The sequence below is a fragment of the Dromaius novaehollandiae genome, chromosome 1, assembly GCF_036370855.1.
Source record: "Dromaius novaehollandiae isolate bDroNov1 chromosome 1, bDroNov1.hap1, whole genome shotgun sequence".
Taxonomy (NCBI): Eukaryota; Metazoa; Chordata; class Aves; order Casuariiformes; family Dromaiidae; genus Dromaius; species Dromaius novaehollandiae.
Genome location: NC_088098.1, coordinates 107744963 through 107769097, shown reverse-complemented (window position 1 = coordinate 107769097; position 24135 = coordinate 107744963). Strand labels below are relative to the sequence as shown.

Sequence of the window (24135 nt, the reverse complement as noted above, 5' to 3'; positions counted from 1 at the left end):
ATTAATAGTGCTATTTAAGACAATGCCAGGCAAATATTACGTAAATTAATGCAGTTGAGCTAGCTATCTCAGCCCTGTTAATTTACACCTCTGAACATAAACACTCATTTTGGCATGTGAAACAAGTGTATCTCTACACCTACATCAAAACTCATTTCCATTTGTTTGTTTTTGGAAGCAGAAACTGATAACACAAAATAACTCCAGCAGATGTCACGCTGAAAGAATACAAGGTAGGTATTCTTATATAATCATCAGAAAACAAAACCAAAATGAGGGGCTTTATTCTATCATTAGCACAGTTTTAATAAACTACAGGTCGTGATGCCAATCAGTGATACTTGCTTTTGTTCTGAGTATGTCTTTGTTCTGACAGCTGGGAGAGGAGACATTTTAATGCACAACAAAGGAAAGGAACTGCAGTACAGATCACCTGAAATTCCTTCAAGAGAATTAACTATAGCAATAGAAAATGCAAGTGTAGAAAGCATTTCCTGAAGAAAAAAGTAGTGCTGGAATCTTCTGTCGATTGACTTGTAACAGGAGAAAGGAAATTGCAAAGGTTTTTTTGTTTTTTTGTTTTTTTCGTATGATTGGAGGTATTTCGTTAACAGCAACCAGTAGAGGTTCTATAGGATACTTAAAAATTTAAATGTATGTGTACACCACAAGTGTGGGATGCCTGAGCTTTGTCTGGTTTCTAAGAAATGAATGAAACAAGGCAGTTTAAATCTCCAACAGAAGTTGTAGTTTTGTACCTACATTACTGGGTTTTAAGTGTTCTTTCATTATACATTTCCTCATTTCAGCATATGATTAAGGCATAAAGTGTACATGCCTCTGATCTTCTTTTATGATAGTATATTACCAACAGGATCCTACATGGTGTATACTTTCAGATGACACAGTTTCCCACCATATGGAGAGATGTTTTGGATCACCATGTTGGCAGCATATAAATGATTTTTGAACTCCTTATTCGTTTCCATTTCTACAAGCCATTTAGGGTCAACAGTTTATTGTTTTACATGTCAAAAACTAAAAGAATGATAGTTTTCTGATTTGAGAAGCTGCTTCTTCCATACTCTTGAATAATTGTGCACTGCACTCAGCAAGCTACAGATACAAATGAATATGACAACACTTCTAATGAAAAACACCTCAGTTTGAGAGACTAGGATAAGCCATTTTCTCTCTACAGAAATGCAGCTATATCCCCAAAGTCTTACTATCCTTTCTAATCCATTGCATATCTTTACTGCACTGATTCTTTTTGACGGAATTACAGAAAAGTCTCACTTAGACTACTGGTGGTTCCTCTTTCCAGCTAAAGAAGGCAGATTATGTAGCTTGCAGAAATTTGTAAGTGGATAAAATGGAAGAAAATTACAAGATAATGAATGAATTTCATTTTCAAAAGCTTCTAATTCCTTTAAGGAAGAGAAGAACATAGGTTTTGCACAGTTCTTGTTAACAAACATAAACACATAGCTTGCAATGAGACAGTGTAAGACTGAAGGACCCATTACTAGCTAAATGCAAATTAGCATTGCCTCCAAGGCAAAGAAAGGACCGAGCTCCAGCATGGCTGGAGGCTTGCATGCTCAAGAAACTAATAATTTTAGATTAGCTCATTTTGCCACTAAACTTTTTCAGACAATGCCTTTTTACACTTACTGTAATTCTCTCATCTTTGTCATCTAGAGGGGTCCCATCTTTCTTCCACGATATTGTGGGTTCTGGGTGACCTCTTGGGGGCTGACATTCCATCACAGCAGGCTCCCCCACAGCTACCATTACATCTGATGGATTTTGTCTGAAGTCATCCCGCAGAACTGAAAGAGTGAAGAAAATGAAGTCAAAAATTACACCAACAGGACAGCACTGTTTTGGCCTTTAACAGCTCCTTTTATCAAGTTTTTAATTAAATTAATCAACAATCCAAGTAATGAATTTCATTTGGCATCTGAGGATGAGCTCTAATGTTTCCATAGAGTAACAGAGAAAACCCGTTTATCCTATCATTAGTATTTAACGTCCAAGATATGAGCAAAGTGACTTTAACAGTGACAGAGATGAAAAGCTGACAGAAACATAGGAATGTTTGGATTGAATAACTGCTCTAATACGTGTACCTGGCATAACTTCTGCCTAGTGCATAAGTACAGGACTCCAATCACAACTCAAGGATATGAAATGCTATTTGTAATGTTGAAAGTCACTTGGGGAGAAGCAACACAGAGACTGCTTTCTGCCCATCTTTTTCCAAGGCACAAGGTCAGCCTGCCAGTAGCTTACAGGTTTATGGTTAAGGATTGGCCAATGGCCATACGAATTGCATTTATCTCTGTATTTAGGGCAAAGACGGACAAACTAGCTAAACTTCCCAGCTCTCAGATGACATTATAAGGAGGACAAATATCAGGGCAGCCTAAGCCAAACTACTTTTTCTAATTTGTCTTTTGTGTCTTTTCTAGGAAAAAAAAAATTCTTTCCTGATTCCTGGGAGTCACCCCTTTATCTGATCCAGGACCACATCCTTCATTTGGCAGAAGTCAATTTTATGACCTTTTCAAGGAAGGAAACATTTTTATTGTGGCATCGCTACTAGAATTTGTTCGCATTATTTGGCCAAGCCTAGGCCTAGGAGACTCTATTTCCATCCACTCAGTCCTTTCATGAATTTCATCAATAGCTGTGTCATTATTTTTCTTCTTGGGGAGGAGGAGAGACATCCTACTGTGCTCAGCAGACCATTTACACAGGGCAACAGTTTAACAGAATAATGGCATTCCTGAATCTTGCCAAGTAAGTGGCATTAGGTTTAATCTAAAAATAAATAACTCAAATGATAGCACATATAAAATTTTAGACCTCTCCACTGCTGTTACTCCATCCACACTGAGCAAAGCATATGGTTATGGAAAAGTACATTAGAACCAAAGAACTCTTATGGTTTTGACTCAGCTTTGGGTCATTCTTGCTACCTGCACCCATCTTGTGTCAATAGAAAATAGTGCCAAGAATCTGCAGCAAAAAATATGTCCCAAGAGCCATGGACCTCAGATACATGGCCATTCATTACTGAACAGTGGTTTGGTTGTTAATACTGTTTCAAAGCTTGGCGTGATTTATTATTAGACATTAAGGAATGTAGGTGCGCTTACAGATTGGCAGGTGGGGCTCTCAGGCTGCTAAGACCTTTCGAAATGGTCTGAGGACAAATAGGGCATCTGCCTTGGGACAGAGGGGAAATACCTTTCTTGCACCTACTTTCTGCTATGCTGTATAATCTAAAACAAAAAGGTGAGCAAAAAGGACTTTTAGTTCTTTGACTGTTTCTCTATTCTTTCTTCTCAAATATGTCTACTTCACATCCTACTACCCTATGATTCAGTGGTTACAACCACATGCATATGTGCTTAGCTATGTTCATTATAATATACAATAGGAAAATTTCAAGATTAAAGTGTAAAAGTGTAAATGGGAATCAAAAGCAATATATACAGAATATTTTACCACTGCTATAGAAACAGGATATAACTTCTGTAAGTACTAAAGAATATTTGAGTACCAAGGCTACTGAAGTATATTCCAGATGTTACCAAGCGTCTTCTGAAAATACCCGCCCTCTTCCATACTGAAGCACTGACATTTCAAATACTTTAACTTAATAATCAAACTTTCTGAATGTCCTGGAATCAATAGATGCTGATGCATTGAAAGAAGATAATGGGAGTAAAACGGCTCTAACACTTTAACAATGCAAACTACTACAAGAGAATGTTCAGATTTAAGGAAGAAGAAATCATGGAATAGTTTAAGTCGGAAGGGACCTCTGGAGGTCATCTAGTCTATAACAATGAAATGTTTTTGGATGAACATATTCTCTTGTCTCAAACAGACCTTGTCTAGAAAGCTTATTTCAAAAATAAATTTGGTGCACCTATTGTCTGGTGTAAAAGACTTGAGAAAGGATGCTCCATCTAAGAGCGAAGAACTTCTCTCTATAAAGTGCAAATAATATGGCTATTTTCCTTCTATGGACTAGGGAAAACTGACAGTTTTAAACAATAAAATTTATCCAGGTAACATCTAGGTGAAATAAGTTTTCAGAAAGGGGGACTATGTCATTTTTAGTTATCCAGAAAGGCAAGCCAAAAGACAGATCAATCCCTTAGCTTCCCTTCTGCTTTCAATGAAACTTCAGTAAGTTCACCTTACTTACTCTTAGAGCTTCCTTACTACATTATCCTAACTATTGATGAAACAGAACTGAAAACACCAAAATACTTTGGTTATGGAAGCATTGAAATAGCTACATACACACACTGAAAGTCAAATGCTTATATTCAATATGGTATTAATAATAGGATGTGAATTTTTTTGTTTCTAAGTAACCCCCAAGCCATCCAGATACAATAAAATGTGTAGTATAAGGCACTGGGCTGACACTGCTTCTGTTGAAGTCAAAGAATTTTTTTCTATTTACTTTAATAGAGACTGCATCTGGCCTGGAGCCACTGCTCATATTATTACTTCTTTTTTTTTCCCTTCTCCAAACAACAGAACATAAAAGAAACAGCAACAAAAGTTGCACCAAGTTACTAAAAAAACCCCATACATCCAGTTCCCAGTGCCAATAACATATGGAAGTGTAGAAGAGTTTATCTGCTACACCAAAGTTCTATTACAACATAATAAAAGGGCTGTTTAGACCACAAATAAGAAGCCTCTTATTACTGCTGAAGATTAGATCACTTGGATAAAGCTAAGAGATATATAAAAAGAAGTGCCATAAAGTTTTAAAAAAATCAAGTGAAATGATCTTAACAAAGCATAAGTGTTTTTCAAGTCTCTAAGACCTCATAAATCTAAGAAGAAAACCTTTCAGATAGCACCTCGGATGGCTTTTAGCACCTTTGAAGCAACAAAGAAGTCCAGTACTTGCCTAATAAAAGCAAATTACTTGAGTAACTTCTACACTTGTTAGTCTTAGATCAGCTTTACAAGCATAGTACCTTGTCTGTAAACCAAGACCTTTCACAAATTAACCGATTCATAATAAAATGCCTTAGGAGAACATCAAAGGTCCAGGCCATAGATACATCAAAATATATATATTTTCCATTTACTATGAATTATTTTGGCTCTAACATTACATAATGAAAAGCTAACAAAATGTAATCCATTAGAGATTACTCCACAGATAGTGGTCATGTAATTATTTTTGCAGCTGTAATGTAGATGCTCTGGTTTTTGCCTTATGCCCTGGCAATCTTGCATAAAGTTATAAATTTAAAATTTTCTTCACTTAGTGAAAAAAGGCAATTTTTCTTTTCTGTCCTCCACAGTCAAGGTTCATTGTAAATTGAGAATATATTTCCTTTTGAAGATATATTAGAAGTATACTTTGAAATCCAGTATAGTTGGTGCTTTCAGTTACCAAAGGGTCAAATTTCACCACGTGCATCTCATTTTCAACATGTATGCAGTTGGAATGAAAATGGACAAAGCAAGAGGATGCTTTTTAGAAATCCAGTGTAGAATCTTTTATGTATATGTGTGTATATATATATAAATCTACATTTCTGAAACATTGTGGGTTTTCTAACATTTTACTCTAACATTTTGTAAAACACAACAAATAATGATCATAATTGTTGTCATTACACAGCTAGAACAATAATGAGGTCCCTTGCACAGCTGAATAACTCCTCTGTGATCTCCCTGTGTGAAGCCCAAACTCCTATGCTTGTGCAGAACACACTTTCATGCTATGCTTGTTGAATTAGTCAAGTTCAAGAGCAACTTTGGTAAATCTATTTAAAAGTCAGCTACTCATACAACCATTTAAAATCTGGCACTTTTCAATCAATGAGGCAATTACACTTCCCCCCAGAATCTTTCCCAGAGCAAAAAGGAATTAGTAATCGCTTGAGGATAAATTTTTATTGAGAAGCAACATAAGTAGAGACAGCATTTTTGTGCAAATCCTAAATGGTGCTTTCCAATATGCAGCAGCCAGTGGTTTTTTTGTTTTTTTTTTTTCCCCTTGAAGCTCTTCACTTGCTATCATGAAATAGAGTAGGGAGCCATTACTAGGTGAAACGGCAACTATATTTAAAGATTCAGATATAAAGAAGCTGTACAAAGGTGTTATCAGAAGGAATGAAAACAGTGTCCAGACAACGAAAGAAGAGCATAGCTTTCTTAAAATTTTATACAGCCAAATGTCACTACTACTAGCTAAAACAGCTCTCTTGCTAGTAATACAATAGTCCAAAATGATACGCTAAACCCCCAAATGGTCTTCATTCTCCTAGTGGTGGCTATTTGATCCATACGTTAATCACCTGACAGTCATGGATAACCCAAGAGCAAGCAGTGTTCACCGCATCTTCAATGGTATGTTTAAGCTTTGTCTTGTAATGGACCAGAGTGAGAAGCATATGCTTATGTTTAATAGCTAACTTTGACTTAATCTCATCGCAGAAACAATCCATAAACATGTGTGATGGTAACTGCCAGGTAGGCAGTTTTTGCACACACACATTGAAGACATTTAAAAAAGATGACTGCTAAAGGTTATCATTATATAATTGTACTCTAGTTTAAAGAAAGTAAAGATAAACAAAGCACAGCACAAGAAAAACAAACCAGGCAAAAAACTCTAGGCACTAAGCCAAAAGAGTGAATTTGTAAGGAACATGCTAATTACCATCATACACTGTATATAGGGGATGCCTTACCAGGTGGTACCATTTAAGAACTGGAAATTAGAAAATCTCCCGAAATTTTTGATTATAGGTTTTACATTCTACTCAGACTGGCTAGACACTTCACACTAAACCAGTTCAAAGCAGTGCACCAAAATACATGCAGGATCCCTCATCAATGAAGATATTACAGCCATGGTCACCTGATAATACAGAACACCTTTGGAATAGGCTGTAAAGGCAGAGAGGATGTTGAGGGCGCGGTTTCATGATCGGATTAAGGTAACCTTAATCCATTCCAATTCTTCTAAAGACTTGCTTCTTGCTAACCTTCTTGCATTGCCATGGACAAATCTTGCCATTTTGCAAGGCTAGCTATTTGTCAAATGAGCAGAGATTAGTGAGCAAAAGTATCTCACAATTAGAAAACAAAGAAGATCCCAACAATTTCCGCTCTTTCAAGATGAAGATAATTTAAATGTTTCTTTGTTTTGTAGCACATGCCTCAATCTTCTTTCAAATTCTGACTGTGTGCATCATAATTTTACCTGATTGCCATGTTCTTACTCTGATTATTTGGGAATCACAGGGAAACTTAATGTGGAGAGTACTTCTTCAATGAAAAAAGTAGAAGAAATGATCATTCCTTACAGGACTTTAAAAAAGAACCAGATCTCAGCTAATGAGCAAGTTTTCTCTCATCACACAAAAATGTGCTAACAACAAACTGCGTGCTAAGCTAAGCAATGCAACCTAATTGTCCTCTGCCCTGCCTTTTGGCTAATTCCTTAAAAAATATGCAATAGACTAATTTTCTAAATATTCACCAATTCTATTATTTTAATTCCTGTAAAGTTACAGCAGTTGTTTCAATGCTTCCATTTCTGACCTCAACGAACCAAAAGAAAGTTTCATCTGACTAATAAAATGCAAGCAACAAGCACTTCATAGGAAAATGCTGTAAAATTTAGAAAAATATTTTGGATCCAGGAAGTTAAATAAACATTCTAAGCTCAAAATCCCATGAACACATAATCAAACAGACACTAATCATTTTTAGTCAGGACTGAGCTATTACTCAACAGCAAATCAGTTCCTGTAATTTAGGGCTAGCAATGATCCCTTTCCCCCCTACCTACTGAACTTTTTCTACTTCTAATTTAGTGAGACACCGCAGACATTTTTGACATTGAAATATAATATGAAACCATTATGTCAGTTGAAACAGCACTTCTAACCAGGTGCTGAATTTTAATCACAGCTCACTTAAGCATTAGCCGGAACTATGTTTTCCTGTTTAAAGACTTTGCTGGGATAAAATTTATATCAATGTCAGAATATAATTTTTCTTAATACATGTATGTCAGTGATAAGTAAGTGTTCTGGCCCTCAATTAAGTTCAAAAAGAACAAAAAATGTACACATGGCCAGATTTAAGACAATATATGTGTTGCCAAAATGTATTTTGGACCATATTAAACTCTTTAAGGATGTTACCTGGTTTGTTCAAAAACTTAATCATTTCCAAATTAGAAGAATCCTGTTCTGAAGGCGACCCCCCAAAAGTTTCCATCTAGCTGTATAAAGTCGAAGGAAAAACTGGTTCCCTGAAAAAACTGATTTATTTTCCTCTCTGAAGACATTAAAAACTGCGAATAATCCGTTAACAGCAACTACAGTGCACAGTTATTACAACAGAACAGAAGGAAAATGGCTAGAAATAGAAAGAATTTTTAAGGACAGTTGCGATCTAACAAGCTCACTTACATAATACAGGCAATACTGTTATGCAGTGGCTGAGCCCAGCAATACACAGCTGAATATTTCAGAGAATGTCTACTCTTTTATAAAGCCTCCAACAGATTAGAGAGTCACTTTTTTTTAGCAACCTGTCTAGTGGCTCACTACTTCCATCATTTTCTTTTCGCATCTTTTTCCTCATTTGAAGCTTTTTCAGCTCAGCTACTGGATTCTGTTACTCCTTTGTCAGCTGAAATAAAGAGCCTTCTAAAGGCAGGCTGATACCAATCAGTTCAGTATCTAGATCTCAAATCTTCTTTAAGGCCTCTCTGAACTTCAAAACTACTGAAATACTGGGCAGGCGACCTGATAGTTTAACCTGTCTGACACAGCCAGCCCTTCTCAGGATGTCCCTGGCGATGCAGTCTAGGAAGTCACATTCAACAGGTTGCCAGATGCACGCGACTGCTTGTTGTAAAAAAACTGATCATAAGAGACCACCATCACTTAACATCATCACAGTACAGATCAATTGCAGATGTTCAGCCGGACATTTATGGCGACAGATTCAAGGTAATATACTTGTGTAGAGCTGGCCTGTTCTGCTTTAAATTCCACCCTTCAGTAAGCAACACCACCTCAAAGCCAAAAAAAAATTAAAGTACTTTAAAAACAAGTGATATTATTTGCTTGGTATTCGAATGTATTAATATGAACTTATGTTGACAGCCTTGTCTTGAATCTTCACAGCTATGATCAGAGCATCATATATATTTGTATTTCAAAATCTCCTTTCAAGCTTAAAAAAGCAAAGTTAAAAGAAGCAACCACAAAAATTCCATATTTCTTCTACTCTACTACAACTGAAACCAACTAATTTAGTTTAAGCAGCTGGTTCATAAAAGCTTCCCCTACGACATCACCATGGAAGAAACAGTACTGTTAATGAATGCAAGAAGAGATTATAAAAGGCCTTTCATTTTCTAAGTTGATGTTGAACAAACTTAAGATCTATTATTATTATTACGTTTTTTTCTCTTCCTAGCCTTTCATATAACATGCAATGCTTGATTTTTAAACTTTAATTTACACCATTTAAAAAATTTTCGTAGGCATTATAATAGGCATGCCAAAAGATAAATTATTTTCTTAAATACCAGTAGCTTTTGAAGTCTCTTCAATATTCTATGGTGTGTTTCCATGTACTGCACCATTTAAGCTTACTTATTAATTATTACTGTGTGCAGATAGTAGGAAAAGAATGCTTCTAGATCCTCTATTGCTCCTCACTTAGAAATGTACCAACAAAAGAATTATTGAACAAAACAGCCCATATATGAAATAGTAACAACTCATGGCGTAACATACTGAAGTCCTTGCTCTAATTAGTTCTTAGCTCTAAGTCACTTAATACCGTATTGAATCAAAAGAATCACAATTGGCTGCTCTCCTTGCATCTGAGGGCAATTGTACTTCACACAGAAGCCCTTTTATTTCAATTTACAACACGAACAAACCAAGGTCAGCTTTTTCAGTATCTAGTAGAATTACAGGATTTACAAATCTTAGCCAGATTTTTAGAGGAATTGCTAATTTTGGGTACCTCAAATTTAAAGCACATTAAATGGGACCAATCTTCCAAAGAACGGATTAATTTCTTTTTTAATCAAAATCCTTAAACAGGACTCAGAAAAATTTGAAATTGAGGTATCCAAAATTGCTAGCCTTTAGATGTTTACTTGTACTAATCTATTGGCATTATATTATAGAAGTCCACCAAACACAGTTCAGCTGTTTTTATCCCACAAAATACACCAAATGTGAGAAAATGTTTGGTTAGTTTTCTATTTAAAAACTAACAATTATATTTCAGCTCTCAGTAAAGTAGGAAACAGAACCCTGTAACTCAGAGCTGGATCATGCAGTACAAAGGAAAGATAAATCAGACAAATGAGTACTACCAGTAATTGTAATATCTGATAATAAAACTGAATTAAAGAGCAAATGGTACACAAAGAATGCTTTAAATAATTCTGGGAAAAGAAGTTCAGAAAACTTGTATTCCTGTTCCCTACCACAGCTGAACAGCATTTAAAGCAATGGAAAACTGCCTATTTTCATTTAATGTGCAGATCCAATAAATATTTTACTGAATCTGGTACCACATGCTTCTGTAAGACTGCTAATAGATTAAAGGTGTCAAGGATGGGTATTAAGTACATGAAAGTACACTTTACAGAGTTATGTAACTTAGTATTAACATTATTAGTACTGCCTAGCAGGTAACACCAGCAAAGAGCACTGGTGGACAAAAGAACTAGGAAACACAGCCTCATTTCAGCGACCATTAGCAGAGATACAGTCAAGACCCAGTTGAAATAAGAGTTAAATATAGGCACTGGATGTATGAAACAGCAGCAGCCTCACTGGCTTATGAAGTTAGATCACACTTTTAAAACATTAACAAAATGTACTGCCTCAATTACTGTAACCTTTAAGTTGCTTTAAAATGTACTTTCTCTGAAGAGCAATGTTTTTCATTGATTGTTTTTTATACAGCAGCACTAAATTGGTATATTAATACCTACTGAAGGTTAATAGTTACCTCCTCTAGAAAAAGTGTCATTCCCTATTATATTTAGCAATGCATGTTAGTGAATATAACACCGGCATGTTTCTATTCTATTAATGTTGAAAAAAATCAAGGAATGTGGCACCTGCTGCATCGCATCTTTTAAAAGGCGCTGATGACAAATAAAGTACTAAATCAAGCAATAAGCCACATTGCAAAAGCAATTAAATGCTGAGGTATTTGGCAATAAACATATTGAATACACATATAGATGTTAAAATAAATATATTTATCCCATCATTCATTATTTGTAAGTGGTGTTGAGACACAATTGTTCATAGAAAGAAATATGCTTAAGAAGCAGGCTCCAAAAAAGACTCCTGTAAAAACCATTGGCTGCAAGTTCTAGATGATAATTATAGAAAAGTTTTAGAAACCACGCACGGTCAGTCTGATTTTCTTTCATCAGTTGAAGACCTAGACTTTTAGGGGCAGGAATGTTTGGGGAAAGACAGATGTCATCCCATAACAATATTTCAATGCGTGAAAAGGACAGTGTAAATGAACCAGATGATAAACTGGGAATCAATTAAATGACCAAATCTGAGAAGTCATATAAAAGCAGTATTAGCTCCTGTGAGAAAGGTAACTGACAGGCCTAAGAGAACACACTGGCGCACTGGGAACCCTAATTAAACCCCGAAGTATCTGTGATGCCTCAGGCATATGACTGAGAATATCCCTTAGGTTGATCAAAAATTGAAAATAGATAAGGAAAATGGACCTAATTATTAACTTGATTGACTGTGTTACAAAATGGGATCCCTCCCAACATCTTCCACATATTATGATCTAGGACAAGGCATTTACTACCCATAATTCAGAATCTGTCTCCTATGAGAGTAAATTCATTAGTACAGATGTGAAGAAACAGCTTGCCTTCACTTTTTCTAAATACCTACAGTTAGTTCCTTTCTTTTTTTTTTATTGTACATTTCATTTTAAAGTTCTTGGGTTATCTGAATCATGTTCCATGAGAAACAATACTTTCAGTGTCACTGAACGCAGCAGATTTCAAAAATTATGGACACAAATCAATGGCTTTTAGACAGTTCACAGAAGAGCTATGGCTTTGGGAGATCCACAAATCAGTCAAAGAAGTGTCTTCATTTTCAAAACCAAGGATTTGGGTGTATTCTAAAAACAAAGCACTTTTTTTTGTACACTGCCAGTCCAGGTCCCAATGCTGAGTTTGAAGTGAACTGTTAGCTGCACTAACCTTCCCTCAAAGCAGAAGATAATGGAGAAGAAGAATCAGTTTAAGATGTTGGAGCAAAACCTTGTTTTGGCCTTCCAAATTAAAGGATAAAGAGATAACTGGAAAAACAAAAGCAATATAAGGGACCAAAAGAAGAGAAAGAACAGGCGAGAAGACACATTACCAAAATGCCAGTGTCTGCCTTGACTACTTCACAAACCTTGCTGCAAAAGCAGGATAGTTTCCTCTCTAAAGAAAGAAAACTTGACCCCACCCAGAAATGCCAGTGTCCTTGGCTGCTTTTGCCATTTAGCATTCAAGGGAGAAAAAAGAAAGGAAGGAATTCAGCTACAAGGACAGAAGTAAAGACTTAGCCAATTTTTAATGAAAACTTAAAACTCTGATATAGGCCACTGGCAAATTGAGCCCGACTGGAATTGATTGAAAAGGTGTTGCTGTCATGGCTGTGTTGGCTTGAGATTTGACAAATTGACTCTCTTCCCAGAGCTGCTAAGCTGGAAAATCCCCCACTGTAGGTGAGACCTGAAGGAACCTTATTTGTCTTAATTTACCTTGTTAAAAGAAGAGATGTAGCTATTCCACAGACTTGCCAATGAAACTATAGCAGTAGTGTTTCTGAAGTATAGGCAAGATTTAAATGGCCTATGCTTGTGCAATTACTCATACTCATTCTTTAATTCTGAGGAAACCTAAAATGTATTGCAGAAGATGTTTTTAAAGAAATAAACAAGCATGTGACAATCCCATGGTTAAGCATTCGCCCACCTGGGAGTGACAAGGTTTATGCACTGTGCACAACTCTAAATCTGCAGATGCACTATCCTTCTGTTTTGCTAAGCTCCTGCCTCCAGGCAACCATTTTAGCCATGTCCTTTGCTTAGCATACAAATTTTAGTGTCATAACTGTACCACTACACTCAAGAGTCTTCTGAAAGGACCCTATTTCCACGAAAAAATCCCCATTATGCTATTAAAGTGGTTGAAAAATGGAACATGTTTAAATCAGAGAATATACACTACCATTACCGCAATCAAACGGCTAAGCCACTACTGCTTTAATATTCTGGAAAATATTATTCCACCATTATATCCGAGGTCAAGTCTGAAACATCATCAGTTAGAAGGTGCAAGACACAGACATTTCATATGGTTAAGTGGCTAATTCAGAACAATAACAGAGCTGCAAAGAGGATGCAGGATTTGTTGGCACTAAACACTATGGCAAAACCACATGGCTTAAAAATATTGCTGGACTGTTAGATTCTTCATATGTAATTTTATTCTACTGAAGGGAACTATTAACCGCACAGCTCCAAACTCTTCTCTCACCTCTCTGGACAATTCTACAGGAGGAATATGCTTTAGTGAGATAGTAGACTCTTAGTTAATTATACTCTGTAATTCCAACTGCATGAATATATATCATTCTTGTGGTAATATTGTTTCTCTACCTTCTAAATCATTTAAGATGTAAATTGACAAGACTGTCACAGTAAGAACAGATAAACTTTTTCAAAATTTCCTTTACACCAAATATCATATACTTTTCAACTTACTATTTCCTTAATTTTGCTGGCTTTAGAAAACATTCTAGGAAATCATCTCAGAGAAAAATAGCAGATGGCCTTATATAGAGGTCAACAAAGAGCAGAATAATTGTCCTAGAGACAGTCTTCACCTAATTTAATTGACTGTTTTGAGACAGATCCCACATAGTACAGACAAATGTTTGCTCTATTTTGGACATATTCTAAGATATGAATCATACTCCTTCCTCAATGTAAAGAAACATGGCTCAATATGATATACTCACTGTTTTATTGTTCAAAATGTGAAAAATCTCTAGACAGATGTTATGCTGATGTACAATGTTAGCTCTTTGTTTAGCCTTAATGTTCTGAAGGCTTCGACTACTGCAAAATCTATCCAAAGTACTACAGCAAAAAGCAAAGCTAATAGCTAAAAAAATGAAAAATGGTATTGTAAAAGAATAGACATTACCAAACCCACGAAGCCTGAATTCTTAATTGCAGTTCTTAGAGATATATCTGCTACAGCAAATGGCAAAAGACAATACAACCATGCAGAAAAATACTTCTGTATTTGGACTCTTATTCTGGCTTCAATCCCTATGTGATATTCAAAGGCAACATGCCAATTGATCAGTATGTTAGTTTTTAATGTACAATAAATGCTACTGAGTAAAAATCAGAGTTCTGTTCTCAGAGTATGCCTTATTGCCGGCAGGAAAGAGCACATGAAGTTTTGGATCGCCCCATGTGGTAAAACAGCAGCCAGAAGTCTGATTCAGAATTGACGAAGGGAAACAGAGGGGGATGCTCAGCCTGAACATGAGTGCATATAAAGACAAAGGGATTTCATTACTGAAGATTTTAATTTTGATTAAATGCTTCGTTTTATATTGGGTCACACTCATTGTTTTCAACTCTGTGTTTTCATTAATATTTTAATATATACAGAACATGAGGTTGCATAACTTCAGTATTGTGGCTAAAGATAACATCTTTAATAACAGTTACAAAAGAAGAGAAGCTGGCATGCATTGCTGTCTAACTTAATAATGCCGCGAGGCACAATGGGCTGCTATGGACTTTGCGGCCTGCAATACAAAATGCTACACCTGCACTCACCACCAAGTCAAAGCGGTTGATCATAACATTTGTTTAGTCTGTTTGAATAAGAACTTATAAATGCATTCAAGACAAACCAAAACAACATAACAGAAATGGCTGCTGAAGTCTGAAAGAAGCAAGGCAGTTAACCTTTACTTTAAAATGTCTAAGAAACTGCAGTACAGTGCAACTCCTTAAAAACTACCCAGGAAACAACTGCAATAAACAAATCATAACATGCATTTTTATTTACTGATTGTTGGATTTTTTGCTATTTCTAACCCCTAGTAGGGAAAATCTGGACAAAATTCAAGAGATGATACCTTCTTCTGATAAAGTGTGAGCTGGGATACAATTAGCAGAAGTGTTTAGGTTCAATTTCCCTTGTCATTACACCCTGAGGTATGTGGTGCCACACTACAAAGGCCTACCAGCCCTGTAATTCACTCCCTATCCATCCTAAGCAGCCCATATAGGTTAATTTCCTGGTAAACCACCACAGTCTTATGTTTCCATTAAGAATCACTATGGAGAGAAAAAAGAAAAAAGAAAAGCAAATACCATGTGAGACCCTGAGTGGGATTCTTTTATTTATGTTTACCTATGAACTCCAAATATGATCATGTTTTCAAGTCAGTTAGTGCAGTGCATTGGTTTTTTCTGTATATTTAAGCACAAAAGATACTGCAAAGCAGTCCTGAAAAGCAGAATGAGGCTCAATCTAGATTATCAATAGATGCACAATAATAAAAGTCACAGATATATACATTTTTAGGATAGTTTAAAAAAAAAAATACTTCGGGACTAATTTTGGTAAACAGGATGATAAAGTCAGTAATTTTTTAAGATAAGAGCTATGGGTATCTTCTAATAAATCACATAGAAAAACAGAGTGGAGGGGAAAAAAATAAAAACAAACAAAAAAATTCTCTGGGTTACCAAAATCCTTACGCTTGTTTTTCCAGCATACTGAGAAAATATTTGGCTATCATAAAATTTTCTAGTAATCAAAAGTTTCAGCTGGTTCAGCGACGCTTACTTCCATTGGCAGGCATGTTGAAACTTACTTTTGAATGGCATTGTGGAGGTTATGTCCCTATTTCTCATTTTTATTAGTGCTGGCTAATAACAACATTGGCTTTAGCAGTCTTCAATCAATAAGAATTCCAGCTTCTGCTTTCTTAACCTATCTAGTTTGTTTCTGCACAGAAACTGTATCAAGCAGGTCAGAATTTCTATTCATTTATTAGGTTTCCTGTCTGCACAGTTATGGGGGCTGACCTCCAGTAAATATACAAGATATAATAAAAGCAAAGGAATGTTAACTTCAACTGCCTTCCAGTCTGCTCACAAAACAGAGCAAAAATAAAATGCAAATGCAAAATGGAACTCCCTCTACGGATGCGCTTATATCAGTACTTTTAGTTTGGATCAGGAAGGTACTTCTGAAGCAATTCTCCCCTTGCTTTGATTCATACTGGGGAGCAGGCTTGGAATGCAAAAGCTGATTTTTTTCTTTTCTGGATGCAGCTAGACCAAAAGATGAACACCAGTTGCCAAAGGATGTTCAGTCAGCAGGCCAAATTAGAGTCCAAAGTCACTACCCATGAAGCATGCACAGTGTAGACACCGGCTCTCAGCCCCAGCTGTTTCACTCTATAAATACACCTCAGCTAGGCTACACTACTTGCAACCACTTGCTATCAACATAGCACATATACAGGAGAACTCACAAAGCCTGGTATCCTAAAGATTTTCTTCCTGTATCTCCTTCTTCATATCCACTCTAACAATCTCAGTCCTTCCTCCTTCCACTTCTTTCAGCCCCCCCCCCACCCCCCCCATGGCCTGTCCACCACTCCCTTCAGCAACACCATGCCTCTCCTCCCACATGGCCACTAAATTACTAGGGGATCAGAGGAATCACAGGCCTCTTGTCAATATTTATGTGCTGTTTGCCCAGCTAGGAGGCCAAACAGGACAGACAAGTTTTAAGTTCATATTACAGCTTCTCCTTCAGCGGATGCACTCATTTGATAGATTTTGGCCCAGTGAGTTCAAAACCAACTGGGAGGAAGAGGGCTACCAGATTGATGACACAAGCCTTCATTTGTCAGGAAAGACAGCTAAACACAAGAAAGCAAATAAAAAGCTTGAAAGTCATAATGTTCCTTTACATAAGGGAATCTAAAACAAAAGGAGAAATTCTCGTTGCTACAGAAAGTGCCTGTTGTTGTTGGAGTGCTTGAGCGACATTGATTGGCGTCTTTCAGTGCCTTACAATGACAAGTGATTACTGAGAATATTTTCTTAACTTTCAGGCAGAGGCCCTACCCTTACTTCATGTAGCAAAGGCTTCTAAGTAGACAGTCCTAATGTTTACACGGACTGTAAGGAGCATGTAATTACGCAGTTTTCTTTGTCATGTTTCTTTTTCCCTTTCTAGTGATGAGATGCTTGTCTGAGAACTGAAAAGCACAGTGTACTACATAGAATGAAAATGAAGAACAGGTGAGCGCTAAAGCTAAATGTTCAGATATTTTTGCACATTTTTATTCTGGCATATCTGTTCTGTTCTTACTAAAGACACAGAAATCAATCATATTATCATATATTCACAAATCAGGTGAATCAACCCACCTGGTCTAAAACTGGAAAGCTTAAGAATGTAATACTAAGCCTAAAAAAAAAAAAAAAAAAAAAAAAAAAAAGGATGTATGTAAGTGCATCAACCAATAAACAGAAGTAAGCAGTTCTATTCTCATTTATTCCCATCACTTTTTGCCAAACTTTTATTTTCACTATAACTGTGAATAATACCGAGGTATTCCTTATTATTTTAAAATATAAAACTGTATAACAGACACAACTGTGTGATCTTCTTTCAGAGGAAAATTTGTTAGAGAGCAAAGTGGTAACTCTAAAAGCATTCATCTTAAAAACAACAAAAATCTAAATTCTATCAGCATTCATAGAAACAACTGGGATTTATACATACATCATTTGGATACAGGCCATTATCAAACTATCCAGAGAGTTAATCAACAGAGGACACTTGCAGCAAAACAAGACTGATGCCACATAATCAGAAACACCAGAGCTGTAAACAATGAAAATGCACATTATTCCCAAACAGCATAAATAATTTAAGACTTCCAGAAATGAAGTTAATCTACATACCATTTGAAGCACACACAACCACCAATTCAGAGAGAATAATAAAAGGTAAGGAAAAAACATATGGTAATTAAAAAGATACTCTCCAAGTGGGAATATACTTAGCTTGGCAATGTTGGTAACAAGTAAAGAAATACATATTAAGGAAATCCTATTACACACATGAATATATTATATGATTTTGTTTTCAGAGGGGATTGGGATATTTTCACTGCTGTGACTGGACACCAAATGTGCTAGATCCATCAACACCTATCTGATTAGCTCTTCAGCTCTTTGAAGCGTCAATGTTTGATAGCACATTATTTGCACAGAAATTGAAACAACCTGAATTGCCAGTATTTGAGATGTGCATTCTTCTTTTAGTCCCCATTGCCCCAGAAGCCCATACCCTTTCTTCCCCAGATGAAGTCTCAACAGCTTACTTCAAAGGAAAAAGATATTCATGGTGTCTTAACCTTTCCTTTGAAACTGAATCTCTATATCCAGTATCATCTAGCAAGGCTAATTGCACAGTATGCAAGGGAATTATTATTATTTCAATATAACCCACCATAGAGAAATGATGAAAGCTGAAGCACTGTTGTAACAGGCTTTACATAGAGAACAGTGCAAACACACTATCAAAGGTGAGCATCTCACACAGGTGAAACAGGAGGCTTTCATAAATTATCTTTATAACCTTAACAATTACATTCAAGTATCAGCCTTCCTATCCTGAGAAGGAAATCTTAGGAGAAATAAAAGAAAATCAATGAATAGAAATATGAAGAAGGTATCTGATTTCACAGCTAGATGTTACTATATGGCTTTCACCATGTTAAGTCCTATTTATTTTACATTTCAAATCTCTTCATCCTCTACATATTTTACATTTTGCTATACTACAAGTTCAAACTAGTCTACAACTCGATTTCAGATGAAGTAGAAAGATATGGAAATGCAAGTAAGAAACTGGGAAGAAATTTTCATTGAAAAAACAAAAGTTAGCAATGTCATTTTTTTCATTAAACATTCATATTTAAGACTGTTTACCTACCTAGAAACCTAGGCCATATATTTTAAATATCTTTTACAAGTTTGTGGCAAAAAGTAGGCAGCTACTTGATTATTTTAAATTAAATATTCATATTTGATACTGTCTATCTACCTAGAAATTTAGGATATATGTTTTAAAAATTTAGTGATAACATTTTTGTAAGCCAAAAACTGAAGAACCAAAAAGCTTTTTCATGTTAGATTACTTACAAACTCTCTCACCTCTAGGAAGTTATTTTCCATACCACAGGAATTTGCTGTAAGTTATACCTCTTCCACTGACAGATTTTCAGACAAGTTTCTTTATTTTTGTGGACTCCTTTTTTAGCAGTAATACAGGCATATATAGTTAAATACATTAAAGCTATTGCTAGACTTGGATTCTCTAAAACAAGTGGTGTTTGCATATTGCAATTATATTGCCTGCAAAACAATCCACAGTCCTAAAAAATTTATGGAAAGAGTTATATGCGCAGAAGTAGAAGATCCGATCTAATCAGCAATTTGTCAAATTCTTATCACATTGCTCGTATTGCAAGAATGAACACAAAAGGTAACTAATTTGGAGACAACTAGAAATTTTAAAGTAAAGAGGAACCTCCTACTCTTCACTATGAAAATTTATATCTCAAATCAGTTCCAAGATTTCCATCAATGTGAAAGTAAAAGATAAGCACTGGAATCCAAGTTGGAAAAGTATTTAAGCATGTCCCAATGTACTTTGCAGAGCAACAATTTGTTTAGGACATGCTCAAAAGTTTTTTTGAATCACTGTGAAACCTGTCGGTTTTCCCCATAAATGCCGAAAGCAGTAAAACGGTCTTCATTCTTGCTAAAATGCAAACACAATATGGTGTTCAGTTCACAAACAGCACCCTAAATAACACTGACAACCATAAAGTTTCCAGGATGGGAGCTGTATTCTCATATTCATTTCTTACATAAGTGTAGGGAGGTACAATTACCTTAGTTACAAGGAGGCATGTTTTATGCTACCTATAATTACACACCAGGGTCCAAGTAAAATCTTATTCAGAATGCAACAATTCAACTCAAAGTGTTAAAGGCCTGGTATGCAATAAGAAGATCGAGCTCCATGTGAGATACCAGGGATTCAGAACAGCTTTGTCCACTTATATGTTCAAGGAATTTTTTACATTTCGCATATTAAAAAGTTACAAATGGTTAAAATTATAACAGAACAAATGCTTTTGCACAGATACATATATTCCCATACTGTCCAGACACTTGATCACAATATCTTTTGTCTCTTTTGCTTCAGAAGAAATATAACTTACTTGCATGTATTACCTATCATAAAATAAAAAATATCTAGAATTCATACATATCTTTATTTTAGGCAACACACTCAATCCATAACAAGTTACATTTTTAAAGGCAGCCAAACTCTTCAGAAATGGAATGGATGTACTTAGTAACTTTAATTATTTTTCCATATGAGTGAATATTAGCAGCACTCACGTCAGCAAACGTTGAAAGAACCACTCAGTACTTTTAAAGACATTTTACGTCAGATGTAAAAGCTAGACCTGAAATCTTTGATTAATATGTTTTCTGAAGAAACAGCCATGAAAAAGAGCAAATAAATAAGGTTATTTTTAATTGAACTCAGAAATTAATATCTAGCACAAAGTAACACATTATTAATGTGCTAATTGAAAATATCATATTCTGAAAGATAAATATATGAGAAAGCCAGAAGGATCTGGCCTTATTTTATTGTGTATTTTAATAGACAGCAAACCTAGTTAAACAGATGGCACTCAGGATTTCTCAATGAATTCAGCATCTGTGAATACATGTTGCATAAATGCCAATTAAAATGTGTCCGAGTAAATTTAAATCCCCTGCTGATAGAACGTAAGCCAATATAGCTGGCTTAAGATCAAGGTTAAACTTAATCGTCTGCTGAACTTGCAGCAAGTTGCTCTCAAATTGTACAGAAATTCCCAGTGAAATAATAAAAACAGAGCTCCTATTGATTTATATTTATTTACATCCATAACTCTTAAGCTTTGGGCTGAAGCACAAAGGGAAAAGAGTACTAAGTGAATCATTTGGCAAATCTAAACTGAAAAAATACTTCTTTGATTAAAAATGTTTCTGGAGGAATGTTCTGCAGAACCTTCCCTTGGGGTAGTTTTATGAAACAATTACTTTAAAAGTGTCTTGATAATTTTTTATTAACCACACAAGCCACTTGCCACTTTCCTTTTTTTAGTCTGTTAGTGACAAATTACCAATATTTTATATTAGGCTGCCATCTAAATTTTTCATACAATGCAAAGTAAATGTTGAATACTTAATTCAGGCAGGATATATATTTTTAATTTGAAAATGTATCATGTAATAAAAGTTTTAGAGAAAATTTAAGGCAGTGCCATTATGCAAGCCTACAAAAAATCTGTTTCAATCTGACACTGCACTATCTTGTAATAAAAAATGCAGAGATGCACAGAGAAAATAGTACCTTTTTTTTTAATTAAAAAAACAAGGCTCTAAAAGTTCAGTGTACATTTGAAGAATTAAAATGTGAAGTCTAGCAAGTCTGTACCCAGGAAGGTTGAGGATCCACTCACACGAAAAAAAAAGAAGGCATCTTTGTGATGTGCTGGGCCATCCATAAAGATTCGGTATCACTGACTGAACTGCGGCAAACCTACACCAAGTCAAGGCTGGCTTTTTTGCAAAGCTAATGAATTAAGTCCCTTTACACCATAATCCATGCACACAAGTCCTTTCCCACACCAATTATTTCCTGCTAGCAGTGTGGTGAGTTGAGGAAAGAGCCTATCAGAAACTATAAAACTCATACAACACAACAGCAAATGAAATTAAATGTGCAAATTAATATCTAGGAAAGAAATTCTGAACTATTCATGTACATACACATCCTGGTAATAAATTAAATGCTGGTGGTCAGGAAAACAACCAAAGTGTTATTAGGAAGAGTGCAACGAAAACACTGGTGTAATACTCAGCAGCCATAAAATGAAAGTGTTCGTTGAAAGTGGGGAAAGCAATTGGTTTATCACTGTTTTCCACATAGTAGGAATAAACTGACCAGCAAAAAACCACACATCCCTATGTATCTTTAAATTATAGAAATCATACTGGATTTTGAATTGTTGTTTATTATTTCAGCAAAATCTGTTTCGTAGGCAATTCTGGGAGACTGGATACGGAAGACATGAAAAAGTCTTTTACAGAAGCTCAGCAGAACTGCCCATAAATAGCCTGATTTTCAGACCTATTCATCACTGGCCTATTGAAGCTTTGGCTGAGAAGTTTCACTGAAAATCAGGCCCATAAACATTTTAATAACAATAGACAGTGGTATCACGAAAGAAAGGAAATAAAAAGCCAAAAAGTCAGGGTCCCCAACAGATGTGCTTCCTAAATTGAATTATTAATTCGGTAATGAATTTAACGAAATACGGAAGGCACGCTGTTCTCAACTGCCTTGCAACTTGTGGCTTTTCATTATGGCACAGAGTGACTGCGGTAGGAATGGTAAAACATTAAAACATTGAGGTAGTTGAAGGTCATATAGTACAACATGACTGACTATATAATTTACAGGGAAAAGAAGCACCTAGTCCAAAATAAGGTGAGAAAACTTGTCATTTGAAATATCATTGCCAAGAGAAATAAAACCAGAAACCTTTGGAGTGAATTTCTGAGAAGAGGCAGCACTAAACACAGGGGGAGGCTGGGGGAAGCAAGGTCCAAGGGGCAGAGTAGCAGGGGAGGGCCAGAGAAGAGAAAGAGAAGGTCTATGTGGTGTGTTCTTATTTTGTGCTTCTGTTGTTTTCCAGTTGCTATTCCTGATTGCAGCTGTGCTTGCTTTCATGTACTGGCTAATATTTGCAGCCTCTTCAAAGATTTTGGATCCCTGCATGTAAAAGTTTCATTTAAGACACGACAGGCCCCTTCCGCCCATCAGCTGCAATGGCCGAGTGTCACGTACATCACAGCAGACGACAGGATTTTTGAAAGTGGATTCAGACGTTTGGATGGAGGAGGCATCCCTAGCTTTACAAATAACAAGTTTTGCAACTGGAATTTCAGACATTTGATTTACAACAGAGGTCTTGGAAAATCAAAGGCAGAGCAACTAATAGGATGGATCAAGCCCTACCAAAACCTTTCCAAGTAGCAATCATCACAATGACTGCAATGATACTTGGATTAGATTCTTTACTATAGCTTGCAAAGCACAAAATTATGCTGATAATGTGATTCAGCAATTGCTGTAATTCACTGCAATTGCACAAAGAATAAACACTTAAAGATAAAGATTCAACAGAGCAGCTTGCATTGTTTTCTAACGTAAATGCTGCCTTATTTATTCAGACGAAGCAACCTTCCAGTAACCTTGTTTTGTGGCTATGAATGAATGGAAATTTGAGTTTGACCTCAGTTTGTAACCTCTATAAAAAGAATTACACTACAATGATCTTGCATCTTTATGTCAACATGCCAGATAAGTATTTTATTCAACTCCTAACTGGATAATGCATTTTCAAAATAACCCACAATGCTGAGTGTATTTTGAAAAAATATTGCTAAATGAAGCAAAAATGGAACTAATTCTGTAATATTTAAATAAATTTGACATTTGTGAAATATAGGACTCATTTGCCCCGCAGAGAATGTATTATGCATTAAAAAAGTTTTAGCTTCCATTAAGAAAAATTATCTATGAATAATACATCTTTTTCTAATGTCTTTTTCTGCACACAAAAATATCAGTTTGTACCTAGCCTAAAAGAAAGCTAAATTACAGGTAAACCTTCTAATGTGTCTCTTACTACCCTCTGGCAAGCTTAGTCGAATCAGAGTTTTTCCACTAAATTACCCAGATCAACAGAAACCCTGTACAATTATACCCTGCTCTCTAAAACAGCACATGATCTTTGCTCATGTGGGTAATTGCTAGGGTGGAAAATTGCA

The 24135-nt window shown here is 35.7% G+C and overlaps 1 protein-coding gene across 7 annotated transcripts in view; it reads right to left on the bottom strand.

The window, feature by feature from the left end:
* Positions 1–24135, bottom strand: part of ROBO1 (roundabout guidance receptor 1) — a 739670-nt gene that overhangs the window by 114386 nt on the left and 601149 nt on the right. For all 7 annotated transcript variants that reach the window (XM_064523274.1, XM_026107996.2, XM_064523237.1 and 4 more), the window contains one exon: positions 1678–1835. In XM_064523274.1, coding sequence (XP_064379344.1) covers positions 1678–1835 — 158 coding nt within the window. The remainder of the gene's footprint in view (positions 1–1677; positions 1836–24135) is intronic.